Here is a 25,949-nt window from a genome sequence, read left to right as displayed (position 1 = left end):
GTCCTATTTTGGTCTAATTTGTCTATTGAGATTATTTGTTTTTATAATATAACAAATTTTGTAGCTCTTCATTGAGATTCAAATAAATAAATTTAATTATTACACATTTTATATCATGTATTTTTTCATATTGGTAATTCGTTTCATACAATGCACATAATTTGGTAACAAATTAATATAAGACAATAAAAAAAATATGATCCACTTGCAAGCCGAAAGAATCGTCTATTTTCATGAGCCAAGGCTAAGGAACAGGCTCTCCAAAAAGAGCCGAAATTTCCATCACTAATGCGCTGCAGTGTGTGCTAGCTGGCAGTGGCCCCAGCATAGCACAGGGTGATGGAAGGTGAGGATGGACTCGATGATGGCCATGTAGACCTGCACCAGCATCTTGAGATCCTAAGCAGCCACAGCCCTCTGCTGGGCCTTTTTGATGAAATGGAATAGTAAAAAAAAAAAAGGCTAAATGAACAAATCTGCAATAGCAAAATCCAAATTTCACTTATTGTCCTTGGAAATCGGTGCTTACAAGGTTACTTTAAGTAACAAATAACATTTCAGCAAAATTCCCTAAAGTACAAAACAGATAAAGCTTCTACCAGACCAACTCTCGATGACAGCTTGTTCTTTCTTCTCCACCTCATACAGGCCACACTGATTATTATTTACAGTAAATACTTGTCGGAAGAAATGAAACCAGAGGCAATGATTTTGATACCAAAATTTATTTGTGTGCTCAGTCTCTAGGTGAGGGATCTCACGAAAGACACTACACTCTTGACATTTAAAAGAGAGAAAATATATATAAGAAACACAAACATATGAAAGGGTACATGGTTTTGGTTAAATAACTTAAAATCATTTGACAGCTGGTGCATTACTGGTAACTCCTGTGAGACAGAAAAGACTTGAGTCTTAAGGCTCTACTGTAGAACTCCTGGCACAGAAAGACCTTCCATCATGTAAATTCAGCCTGCTGGTCATCATCTCTTATTTTTGCTCTTTAAATACCACCAGGCGTCAACACCAACATACATGCTAACTTACAGCCTCACTGTAATACCACAGGTTGACAACACACATGCGTCGTTTTTTCAACCAGTATTAAATATGCTTGTCAGAGTGGTTATTAAACATACTCATACTAAGTATTCCAGCTGCAGATGTACAAAAAAATGCACTTGTGATTCACTGCAGTACAGTGCATTAGTAGGAGATGGCCGGAATCACCACACCTTCCAATATCTGAAAAGTTACACTTGGTTGCATGAAGAAACAATGACTCTTTATTGGAAATAAGGAATGATTTGGCAGTGAAAGTCAGAAACACAAGATTGTGCTGCTTCCAATAGCTTGAAACAGCTGAAACAATTGCGGAATTTCTCAATGAACAACACATGCAGACAGATGAGTACTTGAATGAGAAACATTGTTCCGTTGTTCTTCTATCTGATACGATTGGCGTACATCAAACTCATTTTTGTAACATGCTGGTGTTGACAAATGAGTCCACAAAGACATTTTCACACACAAATCATATTTCCATTGAAATTATCATTCACGTTAATGCACTTTGTCAAAAGTTCAATACAATGAACACTAAGAGCTGGATGTGTCAGCTCATAAACAGTTTGTATTTTGTAATAATGTAATAACAGGTCACCTGCTCCCTGCTAATCGTGTGATTTGAACTTGTTTTCATTCCTAAACAGGACACACTCAACCAGTGAGAATGTTAAATAGGCACATTTCAATATTGCTTCAATCGTCACAACACTTTCACCACCATCTGAAGTAAAACAACAAACTGTCATGAAAGAAACTTAAAAAACAAAAAAAATGAGTCTTGTGTGACGCTGCCGATATGGAGTAAAAACAAAGAACCTTGATGATTTCCAGCGTTCTCAAATGCTGCATACATCTACGCCACAGTCTGCAGTTCAGACAATACATTTAAAAGCTAAACACCTTCTTCAAATGGCACCTTGCTAGTGCTGCAGATGCTATGGACACTTTTTCTAGACCCAAAATTAAGAAGTGTGCAGTACCAAATGTATAGTAGGTGCTGCCCTCCTTAACTAAACAGCTTCACAAAGCAGCCATGGCAGTAGGGTTTGTCGTTTTGTTCTTTAAAGGTGCCTTTGTTGAGTTGCTTGAGGCAGAAAGCACAGACAAAGTGTTCAGGGTGGAACTTCTTGGACATGGCTGTGATACAGCGACCAGTGATGGGCTTCTGACAGCCGGAGCACAGAGAACCGCGGCGCTCGTGGTAGTGGACTTCACAGTAGGGCTGGCCGTCGTGCTCAAAGAAACTTCCATTCACAAACGGCGTGAAACACTCCTGTAGAGATATGATGGATAACAGATGGAGATGAAGTGTATGGTCTCACGATAAACATACAGGGGACCCTCGCACATTCGCGATTCAGCATTGCATCCCTGCAAATTTGTCGATTTTTGGTCAAAATATTTGTTTTTTTCTCAGAAAATAGGCCGATTCTTCTGCAGAACCAATTTCTAAATACGTAACACAGGTAAAACATACAGCGTACATTTACGTAGGCCTGTCACAAAAACAAATTTTGCCGGACAATAATTGTCCTATAAATTATTGTCAATAACCAATATTATTGTCAACATTTTTTGAGACCATTTTTTTCATTAATTATATGGCATAATAATGCAAGTACGTCGTGAGATCAAAGAAAAAGAAGAAAGCAAGAGAGGACAAGTTTTCCACTCTCTTGCCTGCTAGCTCAGTGTGTGTTTCTTTTGGCTTCCAAAAGCCTTCGTGTCTGAGAGGCCGACCCCCATGTTGTGCCGCACAGAGGATACAGGCGGTCCCTACTATAAACAACTAGCAATTAGAGCGACACTTCCCGTGCGAGCTCCCCGCACCATGAGAGAGCAGTCCGGGCACAGAGAGGGGAAACTACCGCTGTTGCTACGGAGCCGAATATTCAACTGCCAATGTGAAATTAACATCGACAGAGACGAACATCCAATGTCCAATGTGAAACTTCACCACGGTGCAGAGTGAACCCTCTTGTCATCCAGCCTGTCCAATGAAGAGAGACGAGAGAGAGGAAAACAAACACGCATGCACAATTTATCGAGGCCGGCAAAAATTATCAACTTGTTTTTTTTTTTAATTGTTAGATTAATCGATTATCATGACAGGCCTACATGTACATTGTCTTTATGCTTCACTGATCTTGTTTTTTTCCTCAAGTGTTGAGATTTCGCACTGTTTGGCAGTCCTTGAACACACCATAGTTGGGTGTTCAGCTGTGAGATGCAATAGTTTGTTCGACCAAGGGAGCGCTAACTTTGACAGTCAATCCAGCCTCAAATTTTGAAGTGAGGTGAACATAAGTTCACATATGATCGGAAGTCGTTACCGGAATTACAACAGGCAAGCAGTGTGGATTATGTAGACATGGCTTGGAGAAACGCCTTCCCTAGCCCCCTGACCTAGCGCTCGCCTAATGACCAGGATGGAGGCTCCAATTCCATCTGTTCGTCAGTCATCTTACATTATTATTCATTAGTGGTGAGTACCTTTACATTTTATACTTTAATGTGTTTAATAAGTGTGTGAGGGATATTTAGGGCTTAAACCTGGTGTCATGAGTGAATAATGGCAATTGAAGAGAGACGTGGGGAGTTCTGGAGCTGAATCTAATAATTACAACAGTCACTTTTATTGCAAAGGTTGATAAAAATCGGAGGTGAATGTCAACATCAAGCTAGCAGGAGGGTTTCAAGTGGAGTAGTTAGCCATGTGTAAAAATAGACATTTTTATGGGCGTATCAATCACTCGCATTTTTTACATAACCTGTGCGAAAAACAAAGATCTACGACAGTCTGGCAATAATAATATACAGTATGTAGGATTACCATCAGGTACATACCCTGCAAACAAAACACTCCGGGTGCCAAAGGGAGTTGAGCGCTGAGATGTAGTTCTCCACAATCGCTCTGGCACAACCTCCGCACTTTGGTGCAAACATGTCAAAGTAATCCTTCCTGCAGTAGGCCTTTCCATCTTTTTCATGAAAACCTTCACAGGGAGAACATAACCACAATTCACAGATCAGTTCGGTCCCAATAAGGGAGACACATTTGAACAAAATACCGTCCGGGTCGAAGAAGCATCCGCACTGAGCGCAGAAGAAGTGTTCAGGATGCCATGTTTTATCCAGTGCAGTTACAACTTGCTGTAAAGATATGACAACACATTGTGTCAGTGCAGTACAAAGAAACAGAGGGTAAAAAAAAAAAGATGGATTCACATTGAGTATGGGCCCGTTGCAGTAGTGGCATCGTGGGGAGCACAGGTTATGGTAATCTCTTTCACAGTACGGCTGTCCTTCCCGCTCAAAGAAGTTTCTGGAGCCGATCTCCTCTTGGCAGTGTGTGCACACAAAGTGTTCAGGATGCCACGTGCGGCCCATCGCGATCACCACCTACACAAACGAGCAAATACTGTAGACAAGGCATTGTTCATGTTACCTTCCTCGGGATGCTGCTGGCTGCTACCAGCATCTCACCTGTCCCACGATTGGCTTCAAGCAGGCGCCACACACTCCTTTAGCGACCGTCTGCACACCCAGTTTGTTGAGGTCTGACTGCAGGCTGCCAAGCATGTTGTCCAGCTTGTTGACCTGTGTCTTGGCACCGCCAGGAGCACCCCCTTTGCCTTGAGCCATCTGAAGGAGGGGTTCATTTTCAAAGTGTTGAAAATACTTGATTATATCACAGACAACACACACTGCAAGTATTTGAAAGGTGCGACAGACAGAAAGGAAAAAGAGACAAGGGTTCATGCCTGCACTGGGGAGTATAGTGGGTCATAGTCAGTTTGGCAGCCTACAGATACCAGGACTTTGGGTGCAACTGGTGGAACACTTTCCACTGGTGGTGGCTGGGTTGGGGTTTTACGAACAGAAGGAGCGGGCTCTGGATTGGGGGCGGGTGGTTCCTGAGTGGGTGGTGGTGGTGGTTGTAGTGCTCTTATCTGCTGAGGGGGAGCTGTGACTTGCTCCTGGATGTGTGGAGGCTGAGAGGAGTGGGGTAGAGGCGGCGGAGGTATAGCAGGAGTCTGCTGCACTGGCAGCATCTGCTTAGGTTGTTCTGTGATTGGTGGGTGACGAGGAGTGGGAGGTGACGGAGGCGTGAGAACCTTCCTCCCGGGATCAGGGGTAATTATAAGCTAAAGTGGAAAAAACACACAGAAGGGAGCAGACAACCAGACACAGTGTAGACAGTGAAGGTGAATAAACTGTGAAAAATCATTTTTTGAACAAACTGCAGCCAACCTTGTCAACCTCGCTGGCAGCTCTGTCAGCACGGAAGCGCTGAGGCTTGGACGTGACAATGACCCCATCAGTCAGCCAGTCATCTGCCTGCTTACGCCGCCGCTCCGAGCGGCTGATCCCAAACTTGCCCTGAAGCTCCTCGATGAGGCGATCCTGGGAAGTGTTCTTGTTGACAATGATGGGTCCCATTTTCCTGCGCAGGAGACCGTCTCGATACATAGGATGCACGTTGGGGGTCTCCTTAGTGCGCCTAATTACCGATTTGATCTAGACGGGAACGTTGAGCAGCTCATCATCAATCCACAGAAATCATCCTTCAATGTTATCAATGGGAACAGCACTCCAAGCAGGTGAGTCACATGATGGGTTTTCCCAATCACAAAGCAGGGATGCAACGGTCGGATGAGGGGTTTAGAGTCACACTCCATGCACGCCGCACAGCATTCTTACACTCTGTAGTAACCAAAAAATATTTCTTGGCAACAAGTAGTGGATAAAATGGCAAAGGAGTAAGGGTTAAGAACCAGAACTTCAGATGGCTGCCCATAACTTAGTTGTAGTGGGTAACACCTACTCTAATCACGTTGCAAATACAAAAATGATACCACAACCTGTACCAGGTAAGTAAACACACACAGGGAAACAACTACTATTACGAGGAAGAATAACAACAACTACAGTAATACAGGTATCTTTAGCAAGCTATTTACCAAACAAGTGCCACAAGGGAAGCCAGAAGCACTTCCAGCAACGCTGTGTAAGAGCAAGTAAATGGACTAGGCAAGAGAAGCCCTTGTTCTCAAGAACCCTTCATGTTCTGAAGAACCTGTTCATGTTCTGAACTATTATTAATAAAGACTGAGAAGATTATATCAGTCGTACTTGTGCTTTTTTGTGGAATACTGTCTCCACATGACAGTACTAAGACATCGTCTTTTCTGAAAGGGGTTTTCATTTGTTGTGTTTCAGTCTCTACAAACGAGAAGCAGGCACTACATGAACCACTCTGATTAGCAAACACAAAAAGTTATCTGTGAGGAACACAAGGACAACCTGCATCGAGCAAGAGAGGAGATGCCTACGTGACCCGATGCAGAGACTTTGTCCATATTGGGCGGCTGGAGCAAAGGCAAGTCCAGGGCAACATCAGGTGTCCCGGGGCATGTGGACGGCGTCATAGACTCGTCCATCCAGCTAGCTTCTGTCAGTGGCGTCATGCTGCCATCTGTGTACAGTCTCTCGGTATAAGGCGTCATTGTGCCGTCATGGAAGGACATGGACAGCTCCTCGTCGGCCCAGTCCAGCTCTCCATTGGCGTCGGTGCCTCCATCCACTGACTCGTCGGTAATGGTGTTAGTGGTGCAGGTGAAAGTGTCAGGCTGCACACAGTTTCTGTCCATGGGCAGGATGAGCTCCTCCTGTGCCTCTTGGGCATCTCTGCCGAGAACGCGTGTCTCCATTTTCAGCTGAAGGTCAGCTTGGTGATTTTGTGAAAAACTCATAGCTAGCAGCTTGTCTAGCGCTTCATCCAGGGAGGGTTCTTCTAAAGGGAGTTGGGGGATGGCTCTCTTGGCTGTGGCTGTTGGCTCCAGCAGAGGTCCACTGGGGATTGAGGAGGTCAGGAAGGTCACAGGGGAGGGGACGTTTGCCATGGAGACTGGAGAGGAGGTTTGGCAGGAAAAACTGGTGTGTGGTGGCGATACAGAGGAAGTAGCAGGGAGAGGTGAAGGTGAAGAGATAGAAGGGGTGAGGGGGTTAAGGGGTGAAACGAAGAGATTCAGACTAGGATCATGGATGACAAAAGAGCCATTGCTCATTATGTCAGGTGAACAGGATTGTTTACAAGCAACAGCTGAGGGTGAAACACGCTCTGCAGATGGACTAGGTAATTTAGAGGTTTTGTCCAGGACAGTGTTTACTGAGGTCAGTGAGGGAGTAGTGGATGGGCTTAAACTGTTTCTCTGTGGGCTGGAGCTAAAAGAAGCAGATTGTGAGATGACTAGCAGTGAATTGTTTGGGGAGGGGGGCACAGTGGCAAACACATCAGCTACAGAGTTGTGGTCGCTGGCTGCAGAAAGGGAGGACAAAGGACTGTAACAAGGGAAACGATTCAGATGAGGCACTGACAAGCCTCTGTCTCCTCCGTCCTCGTCTATGTGCAGCTCTAGACCAGCAGGCAAAGAAAACATGGGAGAGGCACAGGCAGATGGATGGGACAGACTGAGGAAAGGGGAATCCACGGGGGTGACGAAGGCAGAGACTGGAAGATGAGAAGCGGCGGAAGTTGCTCCTACTGGGTCCAGCAAAGAGCCCAAAGAGCTGGGCTAGAAACACAGAAATGAGAGTAAGCCAGAACACAGGAACGGAGGATACATCAAGAATATGACAGAAAAAGCTAGAAAAGAGCCTTGTGTTTGTTGGTGAAGCAGTCCGACAATTAATTACTGTTCTTTAGTACCTTGAAGTCAGACAAAGAGGCCATCAGCTCATCTAACTCTCTTGTGGCACATGAAGCTGAAATCCGTGCTTGCTGCTGAGAGGGGCTATCCAAATCACTGTGGCGAGGGGAGGGGCTGGAAAATACAATATAGCAATTACTAGGGATGCTCCGATCGATCCGCCGATTTGCGTAAAAAAACACGTGATCGGCGTATGCTGATAAACGCCTTTCAAAGCCAATCACAAAAAACGATCGGCGTGTGGCGACAAATCCTACATGTCTGCTGTGTCACGTAGGGTTGCTAACAAAATGTACATCTAATTTGTGATCTAATTTATCTTATTTATTAAGTATTGTGTAAAACTATGACATGAATAACATCAAATTAAAAGCACAAAATTTATGCCGAACTACCACTGCTTACCTTTATGCATTCCCACATAGTATCAGCATTTGAGACCAAATATGAGGTGAAAGAAAAATGGTAAAAATACAGTAGTAGTCTATCTGTGCGGCATGAGATAAAGTTAGCACACGCACAATGGACATGTGTCAAGTGAGACGGATGTAACAGACAGAATCCGGCCACTTTTCAAAATAAAACATAATAATAATAATAATTAAAAAAAAGGAAATTATTTTTTCTTTCTGTGAGGCCCAGTACCAAATGACCCACGGCACTGGTATACAGTATGTATCTCCAGCTCACAAACACGTCTCTAATCTGTTCAGCCTCCGAACGATACCTCTTCATTGTCACTCGACCACCGCGAGATTCATTCAGGGACACTCCAAACATCACAACAACCTCTTTATTATGCGTATATGTGTGGTCTAAATAAATAGAAAGACAAAGAAAAACAATAAGTGGATATTCTTATCACTCACTTTGCAACACTTAATGCGGAAGTACAATTTGCTGCATTTAATTGTGCTCCAAATCCCAGAAAATAACTCAAAACATGTGAATTCAACTTAAGTTATGTGGTGTCTTTGAATGCAACCCCTCATTGCTCATAATAACACAGCGAAAGTGCGATTCAAATGTTCTGCTACACTTAAAGAAACTTGTGTTAGGTACATAGATTTTCAGACATGCGTGCAATCTTTTAGCTTGATTTAAATTTTCAGTTAATTTGGAGCTGTTAATACATACAAATGTATATCATCCTGTCCTGTCTTAGCTTTCTTTCAATAAAATACAGTAAAAATGGGCATGCTTCAGACATTATTGCAAATGGTGACTAATCATGATTAATCAATTTCAAAAGTGTGATCAATCTGCTTAAAATTTTTAATCATTTCACAGCCCTAAATAAGACAAATAGTTGACAGCTCTAATAATGATGAAAGTTGGAGATCCCTGCAACCTGGACACTGAATTTATTCTGTTTTCAGTTGAGCAGGATAGATTTCTATTTAATAACTATATTTATTTATATTATCTTATTCTGTTAATTTTGAGCTCAAAAAAATTATTTCCCATCTATTCATATTACTCCAAAACATGTATCAAATTAAATTCAGGTTTGTGTCAAATAGTACAAAAATAGTTTCACATAAATTAAAGGCAAAAAAAGGTTTATTACATTTATTTTTTAATAATTACCTATTTGCCAGTGGCCTTTGGAATTGTCTAATGGTGCCCCTGACCAATACCACTCATCATAAATAAATGTAAAAATGTACAGTTAATCCATGTGATGTATAAGTATCGGCCGATCTCACTCATGGAAGAATTGGCAGCATTAAACCCTGACTGGAGCATCGGATCCCTAGCAACTACCTTTAAACGTGAAACTGAAGATAGCTACTGTCGTAAATGGCTGCTTTACGGTGCCTTAGCATACTGTAGCTCATACCAACCTGGTGGAAGGCACTGAACCCTCCAGCTCATCCAAAAGACTCTCCACTGTGGACCGAGCTTCATCCGGCTTTGTTCCATTCCTCTTGGGCTCCTCCTGAGGAGGTGGACTCACTCTGATTTCAGGGGCATTGCCATTTTCATAGTGGGTGATGCTGGTGGATGGCAAGGGAGGTGCCCTCTCCTCTGTGGAAGCATGAACACTACTAATCTGCAGCTAATCAGCATTGACAGGCCTAACAAACAAGAAGGTCTTGATTCTACCTGTAGTGGGGAATGAAGGGGAGCTCTGTTGAACCGCATTGAGCTCTAGCAGTAGCCTGTCAAGCTCTGACAGGTTGCTGCCCAGGGCAGAGGTCATGGCTGCTGTCGATGAGTCCGACGATTTCTGTTTGTTAGGAAAGCTGAGAAAGAGAAACACGTGTTAATAACAGCTACAAGGAGAAACAGTGACAAGTGTAGTCGCATGTAACCTGTAGACGTGGTCTTCTTCGATGTGAGACTGTGGAGAGCTGCTACTGTCCCTCGACCACGAGTTCTTTTGGGCTGAACCTAGAGACTGCATCCATTCAATAGTCAGTCCCTTTCCAAACAGTGACTTAGGCCTCTTTACCTTTGCAACAACTCATATTTTTTTGTCATCTCATGACAACCATTAGTAATATGGGCCACAAATAAAAGAGAGCCAAATACAATAAGAGTTCAGGTTTGAAATTTCACATGACTGCTTTAATCCATGTTAGTTCATTCATAAAGTCACTTAGTTTGTACCACTTTGTTATAATTTACAACTATATTTAAAGAAATCCAATCCTGGGGGCCACCATGCAGTTGCTTTGTTAAAGACTACGGGTAAGTGGGAAATATATCACTTAGAGCTCCTGGGTACTACCTCCAAGCAGTTGCAAGTAAACATGGCTGACAACCTCAATAAGCGTGTTTAGCATTGGAGGTGCATTACAGGGATAGTTTGGATTTTTTGACATTAAGTTTTATGACATCCCCATCAGAAGTGTACTACATCAACAGTTATTTTTCTCCTGCCGTATTCCTGCGCACGTCCTCGTTACTGATCTCTGACCAGAAGCAGACTCACGAGACCAATTGTGGGGGTAAGTCACGGTTGATATAATACACTGCTGCTGTGGATGTCATACCACTTCATGTCAAAAACTCCGAACTATCCCTTTGCTGAAAACGGGTGAGTATGCAGCCTCCTCCACTTTTTCCAGGTGTCACTCCTGAGTCACAATATTTAATGAGTGATGTTAAAAGAACAGAAGAGGACCGAAGAAATAACACAAAGGGCAGGGCAAAACAATCACATTTTAAAAAGTAAGACGTGCTTCGCCATACTCATTCGTTAGTGTCTTAAGGTTCCACATTCCCAGTGGTTAACTTGTCACACTTCCGATGTGTACCTGCTGAGAGGAGTGGTGGGAGTCTTTGTGGTCTTGCAGTGCACCATTGAGAGCCTCAGCTGTTGGTGGAGGAGGGACTGGAGGTGGAACTGATACATCCTGGTAATAGTGTCCACTGGTGGGGATGGAGTAGGGGGTCTCGTCTGGCAAAAACACTGGTCGCTTTGAAATGTGGGATGTAGTCGATTCCAGGTCAGCTAGTAAGGCATCTGAAATGTAAAGGTTGACAAGCGTCAGCAAAGTAAGACACTCATGGATCCTTTCATAACTTGATTTTAAGGGTATTTGCTGGGCATTTGCCACCACCTAATCCATCTTTGTTTCTCATTCCTTCCAGACACCAAAAAACAATCCACCTTCTAATACATCATCATGACATCCTGATGTCTGAGCCTTTGTTAAACATCTCCAACATTCTTTCTCCATCAGTCCCTCACTATAAATGCAACCCTATTGCTCCAGTTTTTGTGGTTTTGTATCCACATGATTGTTCAGAACAAAGAAGCTGAAGTATTTCTGAACCCTGTCCAAGGCAGGAGGCAGGTTACAATGCTGAGTGGCCACTGGAACGCAAGAATAAAATACACCCTTACATCACACAAGCCTGTCAGGAATAGGTCACAATCACTGGCTGCATACTTTCACACTGCAGACACTTGGAACACAGTGACTCATAATCATAATAACAAATGAAACACAGGAATATAGAATAATTAATGTATGGAATACTATGTTCATACAAAGTATACAGTGTTTCCCAAACATTCATTTATTTGTGGTGGCCCACCACAATTAAAGCAAGCACATTTTGGCCAATCAGAAGCCTGAAAAAGCTACCACAGCTGACTTGGTCACACACTAGAACGCATCTGTTCATCAACATAGTGAGATATTAGTTGTACAATGATATGCACATTATCTAATCGCGTGTGTGAGTGTTATAAGGCATACATACATGCTTCTACCGCTGCACGAAATTAAACACCAAGTGTCAATAACTTAATGTTCTGTTGCTAAACAAGGTTTAAAAACATGAGATAATGTTAATTATGCAAATTAAACAATGACATCGCCCCACCCCCCACTGCCCAACACCACACATAGACTCCAGCCCTTTGGGAAACATTTGTGTGAAATTTGGAACCCGTTTATAGATGCAATATTTTTGTCTGAAATTGTTATTCTTCATTCTTAAGGCAGTTTTTAATTGATGCTATTCTATTTTGGATGTCATCTCAGTCACCCCACATTATCAGTCCATACAATGACTAAGCATGATAAAACATTTAGCAATTCAGAAAGACAACAGAAACTCTAAGATGAGGTACATGATGGACACAAAGCTATTTTAAACAAAAGAGACAAAATTACAGACAGTATCCATACATTTATTTAAAAAAAAAAATGTAGCGGATTCAATTAAAGGACTGTGTCTCTACTCACATTCTTGCCGCACCTGTTGTATGTGCTCAGCCACAGTAATGTGTGCTGGTGAAGCAGACGGACAAAGATAGTCAGGGAACAACAGCATGATATACTGCTAATGGGGGAGTGGTCTGGTTGGGACAATCGCCTGACTTGCCAAAGTGCTCCAAATAGTTATCAATATTACTGAATTTCTTACATGTGATCAATGCGATTATGCAGTAGTCTTGTATTTGATTTCAACATCTGCAAAAGACTGGCTGTAGACAAGTCTTTTATCTTCTAATCAATGTATCCAGCGTCTACATACGTGACATTGTGCCCAAAGGTTACATGTTGAGTTGGTCAAGTTTACCATAAACCACATGGGACCTGCTGCCTATTTAAAGCAGTAAACTCAGCGAGTAGCTCATGTCTGTGCAAATGAGCTGAAATATCATGGCCTTCTCAAAATAATCTGCACCTGGTGCTGGCATGCTGAACAAGTCTTACTGACGTTCACTTTGTCACTCATAAAACAAAGGCTGAAGGAAGAAAAAAATTCCAGCGTTGGTTTTGGGTATGTGATTTATACATAAACTCGTGCCTCTCATATATCCATTTTTGGCACTTTGGTAATAAACAATGAAATAGTTAACTGCAGTAATCTGTTCCTAGAAAGCCCTTTACTGCATTGGCAAAGAAAACCTACTGCCTGTGGTCTTTCAAAATATTTGGAGACAGTGCCAGTTCTTGATACCACATCTACTGTACGACCATGTCGAGTCAGCAGTTACCAGTTGGATCATGGACAACTGCCACCAAACCAAAATACAATATACTGAGGTTGTTTTGGCATTACTACATTAGGTAAACTATATCACAGTTTCATGATTGTTTTAGTCATTACTGAAATTAAAACAGTTTGACATGTCAAAGTCTTTTTACAAGACACCATGCAAGATAATATTGAACTCTTAGAAAACATGCATTAACATGTGTCTGGAAAAGTGATAAGAGAGAGAAAAGTATTGAATTATCCCTGTGGAGGGCAGCATTGAGTGTTGCATGGTGATGACTGAGGGCGTTTGCCTGTCTCACACCAGTGTGGTTCACAAAGAGTGAGAAGCAGCCAGATTGCAAACATGCACTGTAAGCTGAGCAACAGACTAATCTTTTCCATTCCAAAGAGGGGCTAGGAGCCAGAGGACAAAGTCCAATTCTACCCCAACTGTATACTGACTCAATCGTTCATTGCGCAGTCTCTGGAGGAAACATGTCATCCAAAGGTTTATGACTGATGCTGATCATTTCAGTTGAACGCATCAGTCAAACATCTATTACAGAAGCTGATCCCCAGTTACATGAAGCATCTGTGTCTCATTGGGCTAACCAATGTCAGCCTACAACAGCTCATATGGAATACAGTACACATTCTTGTGGCAGTGGGTACTTGTCCAGTCTTGTCAGTGCACCCACAACAAGCTCCACCACTGTCTTACAGCCTTTATCAGATGGATGTGAAGGTGGATGTGGAATTCCACACATTCCTCTGTCCAATGTGCCAAAACAAGGAAATCAGGCTTGGAAGGCAATGTATAATTGTCCTTTCCTGGTCGTTTGATAGCCAAATAACTGAGGGGAAAAAAAATTTAAAAAAAATAAAAGATAAAAAAAAAAACCCTCCTCAATCAAAATGAAAATACAATGACAAAAATGTTGACAATTACAGGAATTACAGGACCCATTCCACTAACTAGTACATGCTTTGAATTCCAGAATAATGTTGATGTTTACACTGCATTTCCAACAGAGAGCAGTGTGCAATGCAAGCAGGCAACCATGGCTGTTTAACCCTTTCTATTAACATGCGTGCAATGGTGATGGGTCACTAGGGTGCTCAGCTCACCTGTTTACAGCTGGAAGAAGTGACCACAGCCCCATGCTGAAACCCAACCCCATCAGGGCAACTTCACATGATATCTACTGTATATAAAACAAAACTGGCATTAAATTGTGGCATGCTTGGGGGACAGGAAAGGAAGCCTGGGCCATAAGCTTAGTACAAACAGTATAAACAGCACAGCCTGTTATGGTTAATTAACACGAAGACAACTAGTGAAAAGGAGATCTGATGGAAAATAAAAGCCTCATACAACATAAAGTCACATACACAATGAGTGTAATTAAATACTGATATAATGTAAATAAAATACACCTAATAATACCATGCAAAGCAACTCCACGTATGAAAGATGACACTCAACTTGAGAGTGTAGATCTAACATAATGCACTCTGCAGAACTGCAGAATTGAAGTAAATGAAAAAGTAAATTCTAGTGCAGGGGTCCCCAACAACCAGTCCATGAATGGAGTGGAACCAGGCCACAGAAAATTTTCAGAAGCAATGATGAATGAGTGATGAATGAAAAACCTTCACGTAAAAAAAACAAAGCTTTGTAAATAGTGATGGTAAACATGGTTCCTTTTACTGCCTCAAGTGTTTATGAGTCGCTCACTAAAGTGAATCGAGAGTGAATTAGCTGAGAGTGTCACCCCGATGATGTCACTTCCGGAAATAAGCTAGTTCGTCATGGGTGGCGCCATCAACTATAAATGTAATTTTTGCAAATTTACCGTTCGTGTTCAATAATTACAAACAATAATTACAAACAATATGTAACATACTTAAGCAAAGTTGATGAATCATGTCAGGGACACTTTAATAAAGCGCCTTTCTACAAAGGCCTTTCACTGCAGGAATCCACAGTATTATGCTACAGCATTATGCACAAAGTCAACAAATTCTGTTTGTACAATGATGCAATAATGGCCAAATACAGTCAAAAGTATTTTTTTCAGCCTTACCTGTGAAAGGTAATGCCGTGAGATCTTGTTTGGACCGTAAACCAGTTGGTACAATTTCATGTACAACATGAGTTAGGCATCTTCCCTTTTCTCTCTTGCCACATCCAATATGGCAGTGACACTCACATATAATTCTACATCAGCCGAGAAATGCACACATGTGCAACAAGTCCAACTACCCCACTCACTTAACCCATGAGCCCAGCATGACTCACTGAACCTGTGAACCCACGTCAAATTCACGATTAACTTGTCGGCACCCTCATACTGGCATTAGTGAGTGAGTCTAGGTTCTCAATTGCCCAGCTTCTTTCAATGCTTGCCGTTAGTGAGTGAACAGCTCAGACAGAAACAGGAAGTGGAAAGGAGAGTCGATTTGACGCAGATCTGGTCCTTTTTCCACAGGGTTAATATATTTAAACAAATGCAGTTAGAGTAACAGTTGCACAATTAATGCCATGTTACCTGGTTTCCTTTTAAGTTAGCTTGTGGCAGCAGTGAATAAGTTAACAGAGACAAACACCCGCAAGTCCTGGTTTAGTGAAAAACTTGCAAGTTTTGAACGACTCGGTCAAAATACAACCATCTCTATTTATAAGTAACGACATCAAATTGCAAATCGATTTGGAAATAAGGGTCTAACATACAAAGACATCCATTTTACTCAAGATGTCACATTGGAGTCAAAGTTGGTCACTTCCAATCACCACCGGCAGGTCCAAAAACAAAACCAAGTTAACAAGCTTTCTCACTGGGAATGCTGAAAAACAGGCCAATGATGATAATGGAAGACAAGAAAGCAACTGAAATGATATAAAATATGATTTCTAATGCACCAAACCACTTGTGTGTAGGGCTCCAGACTGCGACTAAATGGTCTCACTAAAATATGAGACATTGCAAGTACATTTTTCATCTACTCACGTATGTGCAACCAGATAAAAGTACACTTCCCGTATTGAGTTATTACCGTGAGAATGAAAAATAGTCTGTAAAATGTGGAGTCAATTGGCGACAGCTTGTCAAAGTCAAAGCCTATCGATGGCAGCGTGTGTGATCGCTTAGGTTTGAATTTAATTGCAGTTCAACTTTTCTGCCATCTTTGTTTACATATCTTGCCTGGCTCTACTGTCTCTCTGAAGGCAGCTAGCTAGCCAGCAAGCCTCTGGTCCACGGACTCCAAATGTGATTTTTATCTTTATTTTTTTAACCACAGTGGCATTTTGTCTTTAACACAAACAAGCAATGCGGTTCGTTCAGAGCTCGCTTTTGTCCCACGAGGACGGTTCACGTTCATGGGGTTTTCATGGGGTGCTATTTTAAAGTGTCACTTAATAACCATGCTCTCTTGTTACCACTATAATAATTATGTTTTGTCTTCAAAACACTAGTTGTATGTCTAAGTTGTTTACATTGTAGCTTTTAAGCGAAAAGCAGATTTCCAGCTAATTTTGAGTAGCTCACCAATGAATATTTGCTTCAACTTATCATTTTTATAACTGTTCAGTTATGAAATGATGCCTATCTTTAATGTAATGTAATTAAATTCAGGTTTGTGGCAAATAGTACATTTGTTTTGCACAAATAAAGGCAAAAGAAAGGTTCAGTGCATTAGATTACCAAGGTCTGGGCACTCCAGTTCCATGAAAATGACATTTTATTTGAATTCATGTGTTTGCTGTCCCCCCAAAAACGCACATTAACTATCCAACCCATACCATGCAAATCGAACAGAATTGGCCCACATGGTGGAAATGTGGTTTAACATTCCCGGAGAGGATAGGCAATCTGAAAAGGATTTGTCTATGCATTCGTTATGTGTTTTCAAATCTGTTTGCAATTAAAGCTTTTTAACCATATTCCCCAATTATTTTGTTCTGTTTGCTCATTGGAACATAATGCTGTCATTGGCTGGCCCTGGCACTAGTTGCTCAGTAGAACTGAAACAGCCACAACTATTTCTTGACGGGCTCAGTGATTTCAGTCCTCAGCTTTCCTCTTGACTATAAAATTAAAATACTCCCAAATATCTGAATCCTTATCAGGCTGCTGCAGGGTTAGGATTTAAAAGAGTGGATGAAATTGATGGGCTCAGAAAAGATTTGGAAATGTAATTTGATTTATTGTTTGACACGTTTGAGTTCTCATTAAATGTGACAACACTGGTTGAAAAAAATCAATAAATTAAATCGAAAACCACAAAATAAAAAAGGCTTCATTTAAAATTACAAAGGCTCTGACAAAACGAATCCTTAAAGAGGTCAGGCAGGTCAACCACTAGACCATCACTGACCTATCCAATTGACACATACAGCACATATAAAATTCGTGATTAAGGACACAAGTGTGACCCAACAGAAATTGACCTGGAAAGTTTGATAAAGGCTACTCTGTAAGCCTTAAATAGAACATTACATAACATTTGAACATTTGAACAAGAACAATGAGGAGAATAATAACCCCTGAAGTTCTGTAAGAATGCCTGATAATGACAGAGGGCTGACATGAAAATCATAATGGACACAACGGACCATGGCCACCGTTTCATAATACCCTTGCTTTGTGTGAGGACTACAAACTCATCATTGAACCGAATAACTGGGAAGATGTGTGAATCAGAAAAGAAAGAAAAGGGTGACAATATAGTGAGTAAGATGTCCTCAATCAGAGACTTGAAGGCCCAAAGCCGTTACCTCCTACAAGCAGTGTTTCTAACAGTGGCCTTCAGTGCTGACTCTGCTCATTGTTTTTCTGCTGTTTCCTCAGGATGTGGGGCAGGGTCTGTTGCCTAAGCGATGAGGTCAGCCATGCGGCTCTCTGTTCCCCAGATCCAGAACAGGATGGGTGGGGAGTTCGGCAACGAGAATGATTTACAGCCAGGAGGCTTCCCTCTTGCCTTGAAGGCAAGCCCCCTTGTTTGGACTGCTGTGCACAAACCCTGCAGCCATCGTGGGGTGATGATAGCTAGTCGAGTTAGACTAACTGTGCTGTTGAATAACTGGGTCACAGAAACCGCTTGAAGACCTTTTGGTATGCTGTTTGAACACACAACATTTAAGAGCGTGTTGGCCTTACCTCAGTGCTCTCTCAGCAACACCCTGAGTGCAACACGATCAGCTGATACATTGGAGTAGTGCTGCAGGTTGCAAAGGGCATTTGGCGGTTGTTTTCTATGTGCAATTACAGTAACAGCAGATACAAGGTCGACAGAGGTCGGAGAAAGTCACTGTTTTGCATCTCAAGTAAGTCAAGTTTTTAATCCCAAGTCTTGAGTCAAATCTCAAGTTACAATGTGCAAGTCCAATTCAAATCTCAAGACAAGACAGGGTGAGTCAGGTCCCATGTCATAGGCTTCTTTGAGTCCTTAAAAATCATAAGCACTGTTTAGTGTTGTGCATGTGCATGTGCATGTGAATAACTTTCTACCACGCTACAGCAGTCTGGCGCTCACCAAAATATAAGCCTTCTTCTTACACTGACTGGCCACAATGCGACCGTCTGCACAATCTAGCGATATGTATCAAATAAAGATGCCTTTATAAATGCACAGTTTTGAATGACCCTGTGATTCGTGAACGTGTTTTTTGTTTTTGTTTAATGTGACCCAGAATTGCACCCCTGCTACTGGCTATGAACCATAACTATGAACCATAAAATCACCTTCATTTAGATAAAAAAATATTTTACTTACTTTTTGAACACACTTCCTGAAAATTCCAGAGGATGAGACGCCTTCTTTAAAGAGACTTTGGCAAACTTCCACAGCTGAGAAAGGTTGCTCTTGTCCGATTAATGAAATTTTTTTTATTAGCTTTTATTAGCTTTTTATTAGTTTATTAGCTTAGCAGTCTGACTGTCACCCACATACGGGGGGGTGACTGACGTGAGCTGCCATGAGCCTCCAAAAATCACCATACCGTCAAGCGTTGTTCTTCAAATGCTGTATGAAAGCTTGTTACCCCCACAAGACACGTTTCATGGCATGAGATAGCAGTTAGGTTCAACACGGCACACATGATTGCTTTTGTTCTGAGGGAACAAAGATGTTGCCCAAGATGTTAGTTTGGGCAACATTGCATGAAAAGATCACTGCGGATGCAATAGTGCTAGCCACAGGTGATTGGCTTTTGTGATCGGCGTTGAAAGGCATTTATCGGCATATGCCGACCACATGATTGCTTACGGAAATCGGCCCATACTGGTCGGTGACCGATCTATCGGAGCATCCCTAATTAAAGGCTATGATCATATAATAATGTGCATAAATAAGTAAGGCATGTTCAAAACAAACAAAACTACCGTTCATAAGTGTGAAAGAGAAAAGACACATGCAAACATAGATCAGGATCTTCACAGCCCTGTGAGATCAGTCTGCCTGAATGTCACACAATCCTGAGGAATTCACAGGCAGATGTATGGTGGCTTCCAACCCCACAGATGCAAAATGAGAATAGCCTAAAGGCCCACTCGACAGTTTTATGGCTATGTTACATAACATCTGTAGTGCATCTGTAGTACTGTATCTGGTATACAGTAAGATGCACCTCAGGAACATGTCAGTAGTCACCGTTTCTTTCAGTCTGGCTGCCATCTGATCTACACTCTGACAGACTGATCAGAAAAAAGCTCTGACTAATTGCTAGAGGGCTCACTTTCAGAGGGAATTCCCTTCTTTGAGAGAGGAGCACTATCGAGACTGATCCGATTTCCAAACAACTCCATTGATACCTGACACTCATCAGTGATCCTTGAGACTTGGAGTTAAAGATGCAGTTGATGGCCATGAAATACTGTACGTACATCTTAAATACAGATCTAGGGTGAATAACTGACATAAGTGAAGGGCAGTAGAGCAGTTAGACAATGTTGTCCTACCAGCTCTTAAAATAAATATATGCAATGCAATGATCAGGGTGAGAATAATCTCTCTTGGGGTACGTGCATACAGCTGAGAGTAGAGATAGAGGGCGGGGTCATGACCCAGAGCGTATTTGGCCTTGGAGTGTTCATCTGAGCGATGTTTGACATTCTTCTGTCGCCTCACCCCGCCTTCAGCCTTTGGCTACAGCTTCTTCAGTGAGAATCCAGGCCTCCTCTCAACCAACAATCATCCCTTTCACTGGCACAAAGCGGCTACCACTCCAAATGTATCCTGGAGGTATTCACACAACAGACAAAACTAAAAATGTGGCTTGCCACACCCCGAAAAACCTTTTAACTGCTATGGGAGAGCAGGGGTCTCATCTATAAAGCTTGCGTATGCACAAAACGGGGCGAAAAAGTTGCTTACGCTGTTTTCCACGCAAAATACGCCACCTTTGCAGCTGGCATACGCACTTTGTGGAGATATGGCAAAAATGCGACGCACATTTCAAGAGGTGACATGAAATCATATGTTAGAAATAAACGTGCCAACAATGAATGGAAGCCAATAAAGATTTATCCATCATTGCATGAAAACATCACACAGTTTTTGACTTAAAACATTTGTGGAAACTGTTGTTATTTTACATGACACTGATGGATATCATTTGTCATTTATCATAAACACCATTACGCATGGGTGTATTCTATCCCAACACAAAGATATATGATAAACACAGCGCTTTAATACTTCATCCTTAAGTTTACAAGACACAGAGCTAATATGTCCTTTAGTCCTCCATTTATGGCTTTTCTTTGAGAGTTTATCAAAAAATTAGAGTTTTTCGTTGCATATGTCAAGTATGTCACCAATAGCATAACATTTATGACATTTATTTACCTTGCACGGATTTTATTTGTGGGGATAGTGTCAGGGCCGTGTGCGTAAACGTCCTCTTTCCTTTTCCTCAAATGCTGGGGTTTTCTTTTGTTGTGCTTTGAAATAACACACATTAGTTCCTCATAAAATAATTATTATCCACCTAATATTTTGATGGTGTGATGATGGTCATCATAATGGTAAATATTTAAAAAACAACCGTCTGGAATTATAGCAATTAATTTTCGACATAATTTGATCCCCGAGTCTTTGCATCCACCTTTAAATTGAACAGATTTTTCCAAGCTTATATAAATGTGGTATCAATTAGGAAAAATGTAGAAACATGCACACTAAAAATGAAAATGTATGCCTTGATATCGGACCGTTTTTTGGTTTTTTTGCCTCGGTTGTCCCTACTCCATTCACACAGATGACAGCTGATGTGGTGTCACACAATCTTTGTATTATTTGTTATGTCCCTGTGGTGTCTTCTAAATATGACACTTGTTCCAGTATTTCCACCTCCATTTCCGTGAAAGTCCGCTTCTTCATCCTCGTCGTCTTCCCACCATCCGTGATTCCAATGCAATCAAGGCTCTTTAAATATGGACGTCACATTCATCACTTTGTATTGCCCTTCTATGGTGAAGCAGAGGAGTAGAAAGGGCACAACTTGAGGCAAAGTTGCGTACGCACACTTCTCCTCAAGGTGGAAACTATAAACCACACATTGCGTGAATATGTGCGTATGACACTTTTTATGCGCACATTTTGGGTTTCTGGAGTACGCAGACTTTTAGTCAGATTTCCACGCACATTTTTATAGATGAGGCCCCAGGACTGTGGAAAGAGTCCTACATAAAGTTAAAGAAGACAGGCAAAAATAGCGGACAGAGTGAAAATAGATCACAACTAAATTAGAAGTTCAGGGGTTCAGTGCAAAAGGTCAAGGGGTTACAGACTGATTTAGTGAATAGTCAGGACTACATCCTCACATACATTTGTGCATGTATTTAATTGGCATCACAAGTTCACTTCAGGAACATGTGGTTAATTCTAATCACCATATAAAAACCAAGGCCAAAAATGTGTCATTTTTAAATTGAAGGAAACTATCTTCTTGTCTTAAATTTACATACAAAATTAGCGATAGAGTCGATCCAATCCAGTATGAGGTTCCGATACCAGTGTAATTCCCTTATCGGAAATTTCTGATACCACCTGTGGAGATCCAGTCCATTAGCCATGCCTGTGCTATAGTGTTGGCATGAAGGCGTCAGGCTTTGTGTGTGTGTGTGGCAATGCATGTGAGGAGACAGCTACGTTTGCTGATATTCTTTTGGCACGGCTGCAACCGACAATGACCCGTTTTGTTTCTTTGGACCACCTGTACTGTAGTTCCGCTTCTGGACTTACATTTATCTCTTATTTTGATTATTTTTTTACGCAGTTCTCTGTTGGATTTTGCTAACCAACGCATGGTTTTGCTTGCATTTGGTGACATCATATCCAGTGTTTTGGTGCGGCTGTTGTTCACACTTGCCTCACTCAGGACTATATCAGTGCAGAAAAAAATATTTTTGTATTGGACATTTCAATATTGACCTTCTGAATTCAAATAAGCAAAACAGAATAGATGACTTTATAGATACAATGCGCAGTTTAAGTCTATAACCTAATATCACCAGGCCTAGTAGAATTACAGATCATTACGCAATATTAATTGATAATATATTCACCAATGATTTTAATAACAATACAACTAGTGGGGTGCTAATTAATTATATAAGTGATCATCTTCCATTGCTTATAATTTAAAATAAAACTATAAAAAGAGAAAGAGGGAAGATATCAGGACCTTCAAAAGATCACACACAGAGGAAAGTATTAGTACCTTTAAGAAAGATCTAGAAAAACAAAGACGGGAGTGCGTGTATAGTGAGAATGATATAAATGAGGCATATGAAAACGTTCTTAACCTTTATATGAAATACTACGATAAACACTGTCCACTGAGAGAAGTATCTGATAAGCAAAAAAGAGGAATCAGCTGTGGATGACAAAAGGATTGCAAAATGCTTCTAAGAAGAAAAACACATTATCTAAACCATTAAAAGACAATTTAAAAAACTCAAGACGCAGAAAAACCATTCAAGATATATAAAAATAAGTTAACAAACATCTTGATAGTGTGTAAGAAAGAATATTACAGTCAATTATTAGACAAGATTAAAAACAATGTTAGAGCAACATGGGGCATTCTAAACAGTATTATCAGGAATGGTACTAACAATGCTGATTACCCTCACTATTTCACAGAAGGAAATGTTACATATGATAATATGAACGAGGTAGTCGAAAGGTTATTAATACCTACTTTGTAAATATTGGACCAAAATTGGAAGAAAAGATTTCTTGTCAGTAGAGGAAAGGAATAAAATTATAGACAGGAATCTCAAAGCCATGTTCATCACTGACAACATTTCAACTTCCATGGCACTATTCAAAATCACTGAGAAAATTACCAATGCTACAGACTGTAGAAAGTGCACAGCTGTATTTACAGTAGTATTTATGGATCTGACAAAAGACTTTGATACAATGAATCACAATATCCTAATTACAAAATTAGAAAGATATGAAATCAGAGGATTAGCTTTGAACTAGGTTAAAAGCTACTTAGCAGACAGGAAGCAATATGTGACGCTAGGAGAATATACATCTGAGAGCTTAAAGGTATCGTGCGGCGTACCCCAGGGGTCAATACTGGGACCAAAACTGATAATATGTACTATGAACTGTAAAGCTCACATTAAAAATACACAACATAAAGTGGCAAGAAATACCTCAATACTGAATAAAGCAAAATTTGTTCTAGACCAAAAATCACTCCATACTCTCTACTGCTCTCTAGTATTACCATATCTAACTTATTGTGTGGAGATATGGGGAAACAACTATAAAAGTACACTTCACTCATGAACTATGCTACTGAAAAGGTCAGTTAGGATAATCCATAATGCCGCTTTACAGGGAACATACAAACCCTTTATTCCTAAAATCACAATGATTAAAATTTGCTGATCTGGTCAACTTTCAAACAGTTCTAATTATGCATAAAGCAAACAATAACATGTTACCCAAAACGTGCAACAATTCAAGAGGAGAAATATGAAAATTAAACCTAAAATACTCATATGCACGAACAACACTAAAAACCCTCAGCATTTCTGTGTGTGGAATGACGTTGTGGAACAGATTGAGTAAGGAACTCAAAAATGCACTAAAATGAGCGATGACAAGAAACAGTACACGCAGTTGATGTTTAGAAAGTACAAGGAAGAAGACACCTGAACCACTGTGCACATACAATGCTATGTCTAACATCGACAACTAACTCTTCATTTCCGGTGACTACATTGTCTGTGCTCACTCATCATCAAACTGTGTCTTTGTCAACTATTTCATCAGCTATTATCAATTTATTACCATCATTAAGTCAGTTGTACATTGAACAAATGTATTGCAACTGATGTGAAACGGATGAGGGGTAGGATTACAGTAAATAAACTTTGCTCCTTCCTACTCCTTCTTGGACATGCGGAATTGTGAATTGTGTTATGTGATGTGCTCCAGTGTAATTTGTGTGCATGTTCAAGATTAATTAAACTATTACCATTACCAGGACTAGATTAGACTAGACCCATCTCTCTGGCGGTCTAGGGCCACCTGTTTGACCTGGTCCTGGGTTCAGTGGACTGTGTTGACAGAGAAAACTGACGACAGTTCGTTTTAACCCGACCAAAAATGGCAAGTGTGAACACGCCCAAATTGTCCATAGGTGTGAGTGAAAGTGAGTGTGAATGGTTGTCTAGATGTGCCCTGTCATTGACTGGTGACCAGTCCGGGATGTAACCCGCCTGTCGCCCACAGTCAGCTGGGATGGAGTGACCCAAGTGAGTACAAGCCATATTGAAAATGGATAGATAGATGGCAATTCTGTAATCTTATTAATGCTGTGCTAGCATATGGCCTCTCTGCATCATGCCACGTACTGTGCAGAAGCTCATCAATAAAACAAAGCATTATGGCTCACTGACTTTATGTTCAATTTGACCATTTCATAATTTAGATATTGCCTATCTTTTCTTAAAGCCGTACAAAGAGACGTTCTTATGGTATATATATGTACATACAGTATGTACAGTATACAGCACTGTACAGTCAGGCCCGTTGGCAGCAGCATGGGGGCAAAAGTTGAGGAGGCAAAGTTGAAACTCGAAGTGAGTAAATCAAGTATATTCTCACAGTCGCACTGCAGTTCAATGAAAATGATCATATTTAAATGTAAAGTATAGACAGCGTACAAGTCTCGATGTGCCTTCAAAAGGAGGTGAAGGTAAAATGCTAGCGAGGTCCAGCCTCCAGGCTGCCACTATTCTTCTTGCCAAAGCGACACGAAACTAAACTAAACTAGGCTAAGCTAAGCTAAGATGTAAAATTAAACACAGTTTTGGTGAACTTCTGCGCGGGAATGCGTGTCAAGTGAAGGAGAAAGTTTTCGCCACGAAGAAATGTTCACGTTACGTTGCCTCCTCCACCCTGTTACCCGTTACTTTTGCTGCTCAACAACGGCAACATTGCTATAGTACTCACCCAGGTCGTCCATGGTGCTTGTCTGCTTTAGCGTCACTGGACGTTCCACAGTCCCCCAACACAGTGAACCAAGTGCGGTTTTCCTTGTCCAAACTTCACCGCTGATTCTCCTGGAAGTTAAGTCAGGGTCGTTCGCATGAACGCGCAATCCGTGCACTATGTACTTTACCAGAGCGCGCGCCTGGTACTCAGCGGTCAGGCATCTTAAAGTGACATCTAGTGGGAGAA

At 41.3% G+C, this 25,949-nt stretch overlaps 1 protein-coding gene across 1 annotated transcript; it reads right to left on the bottom strand.

Annotated features, from left to right (window-relative positions):
- Positions 1-725: 725 nt before the first annotated feature.
- Positions 726-25,879, bottom strand: LOC129180234 (paxillin-like). The gene is made up of 11 exons (XM_054774479.1): positions 25,722-25,879; positions 11,048-11,256; positions 10,100-10,185; positions 9,891-10,030; positions 9,629-9,812; positions 7,781-7,895; positions 4,555-4,713; positions 4,297-4,470; positions 4,140-4,221; positions 3,916-4,064; positions 726-2,341 (listed from the first exon to the last, which is right to left on the bottom strand). Exons 1-11 carry the CDS (start codon positions 25,732-25,734, stop codon positions 2,075-2,077), a joined length of 1,578 nt encoding a protein of 525 aa, XP_054630454.1. The 5' UTR covers positions 25,735-25,879; the 3' UTR covers positions 726-2,074.
- Positions 25,880-25,949: the final 70 nt, after the last annotated feature.

This window comes from Dunckerocampus dactyliophorus, chromosome 4 (genome assembly GCF_027744805.1).
Source record: "Dunckerocampus dactyliophorus isolate RoL2022-P2 chromosome 4, RoL_Ddac_1.1, whole genome shotgun sequence".
NCBI lineage: Eukaryota > Metazoa > Chordata > Actinopteri > Syngnathiformes > Syngnathidae > Dunckerocampus > Dunckerocampus dactyliophorus.
The sequence above is the reverse complement of the archived record's forward strand: the minus strand, read 5'-3'. Positions and strand labels throughout refer to the sequence as shown.

Excerpts from the sequence above, each read along its gene's own strand:
- LOC129180234 (XM_054774479.1), bottom strand. Across the intron at positions 9,813-9,890 it reads CCCTTCATTCCCCACTACAG|AGGAGAGGGCACCTCCCTTG; the intron begins GTAGAATCAAGA and ends ATGCTTCCACAG. Across the intron at positions 4,065-4,139 it reads ATGCTTCTTCGACCCGGACG|GTTTTCATGAAAAAGATGGA; the intron begins GTATTTTGTTCA and ends CTCCCTGTGAAG.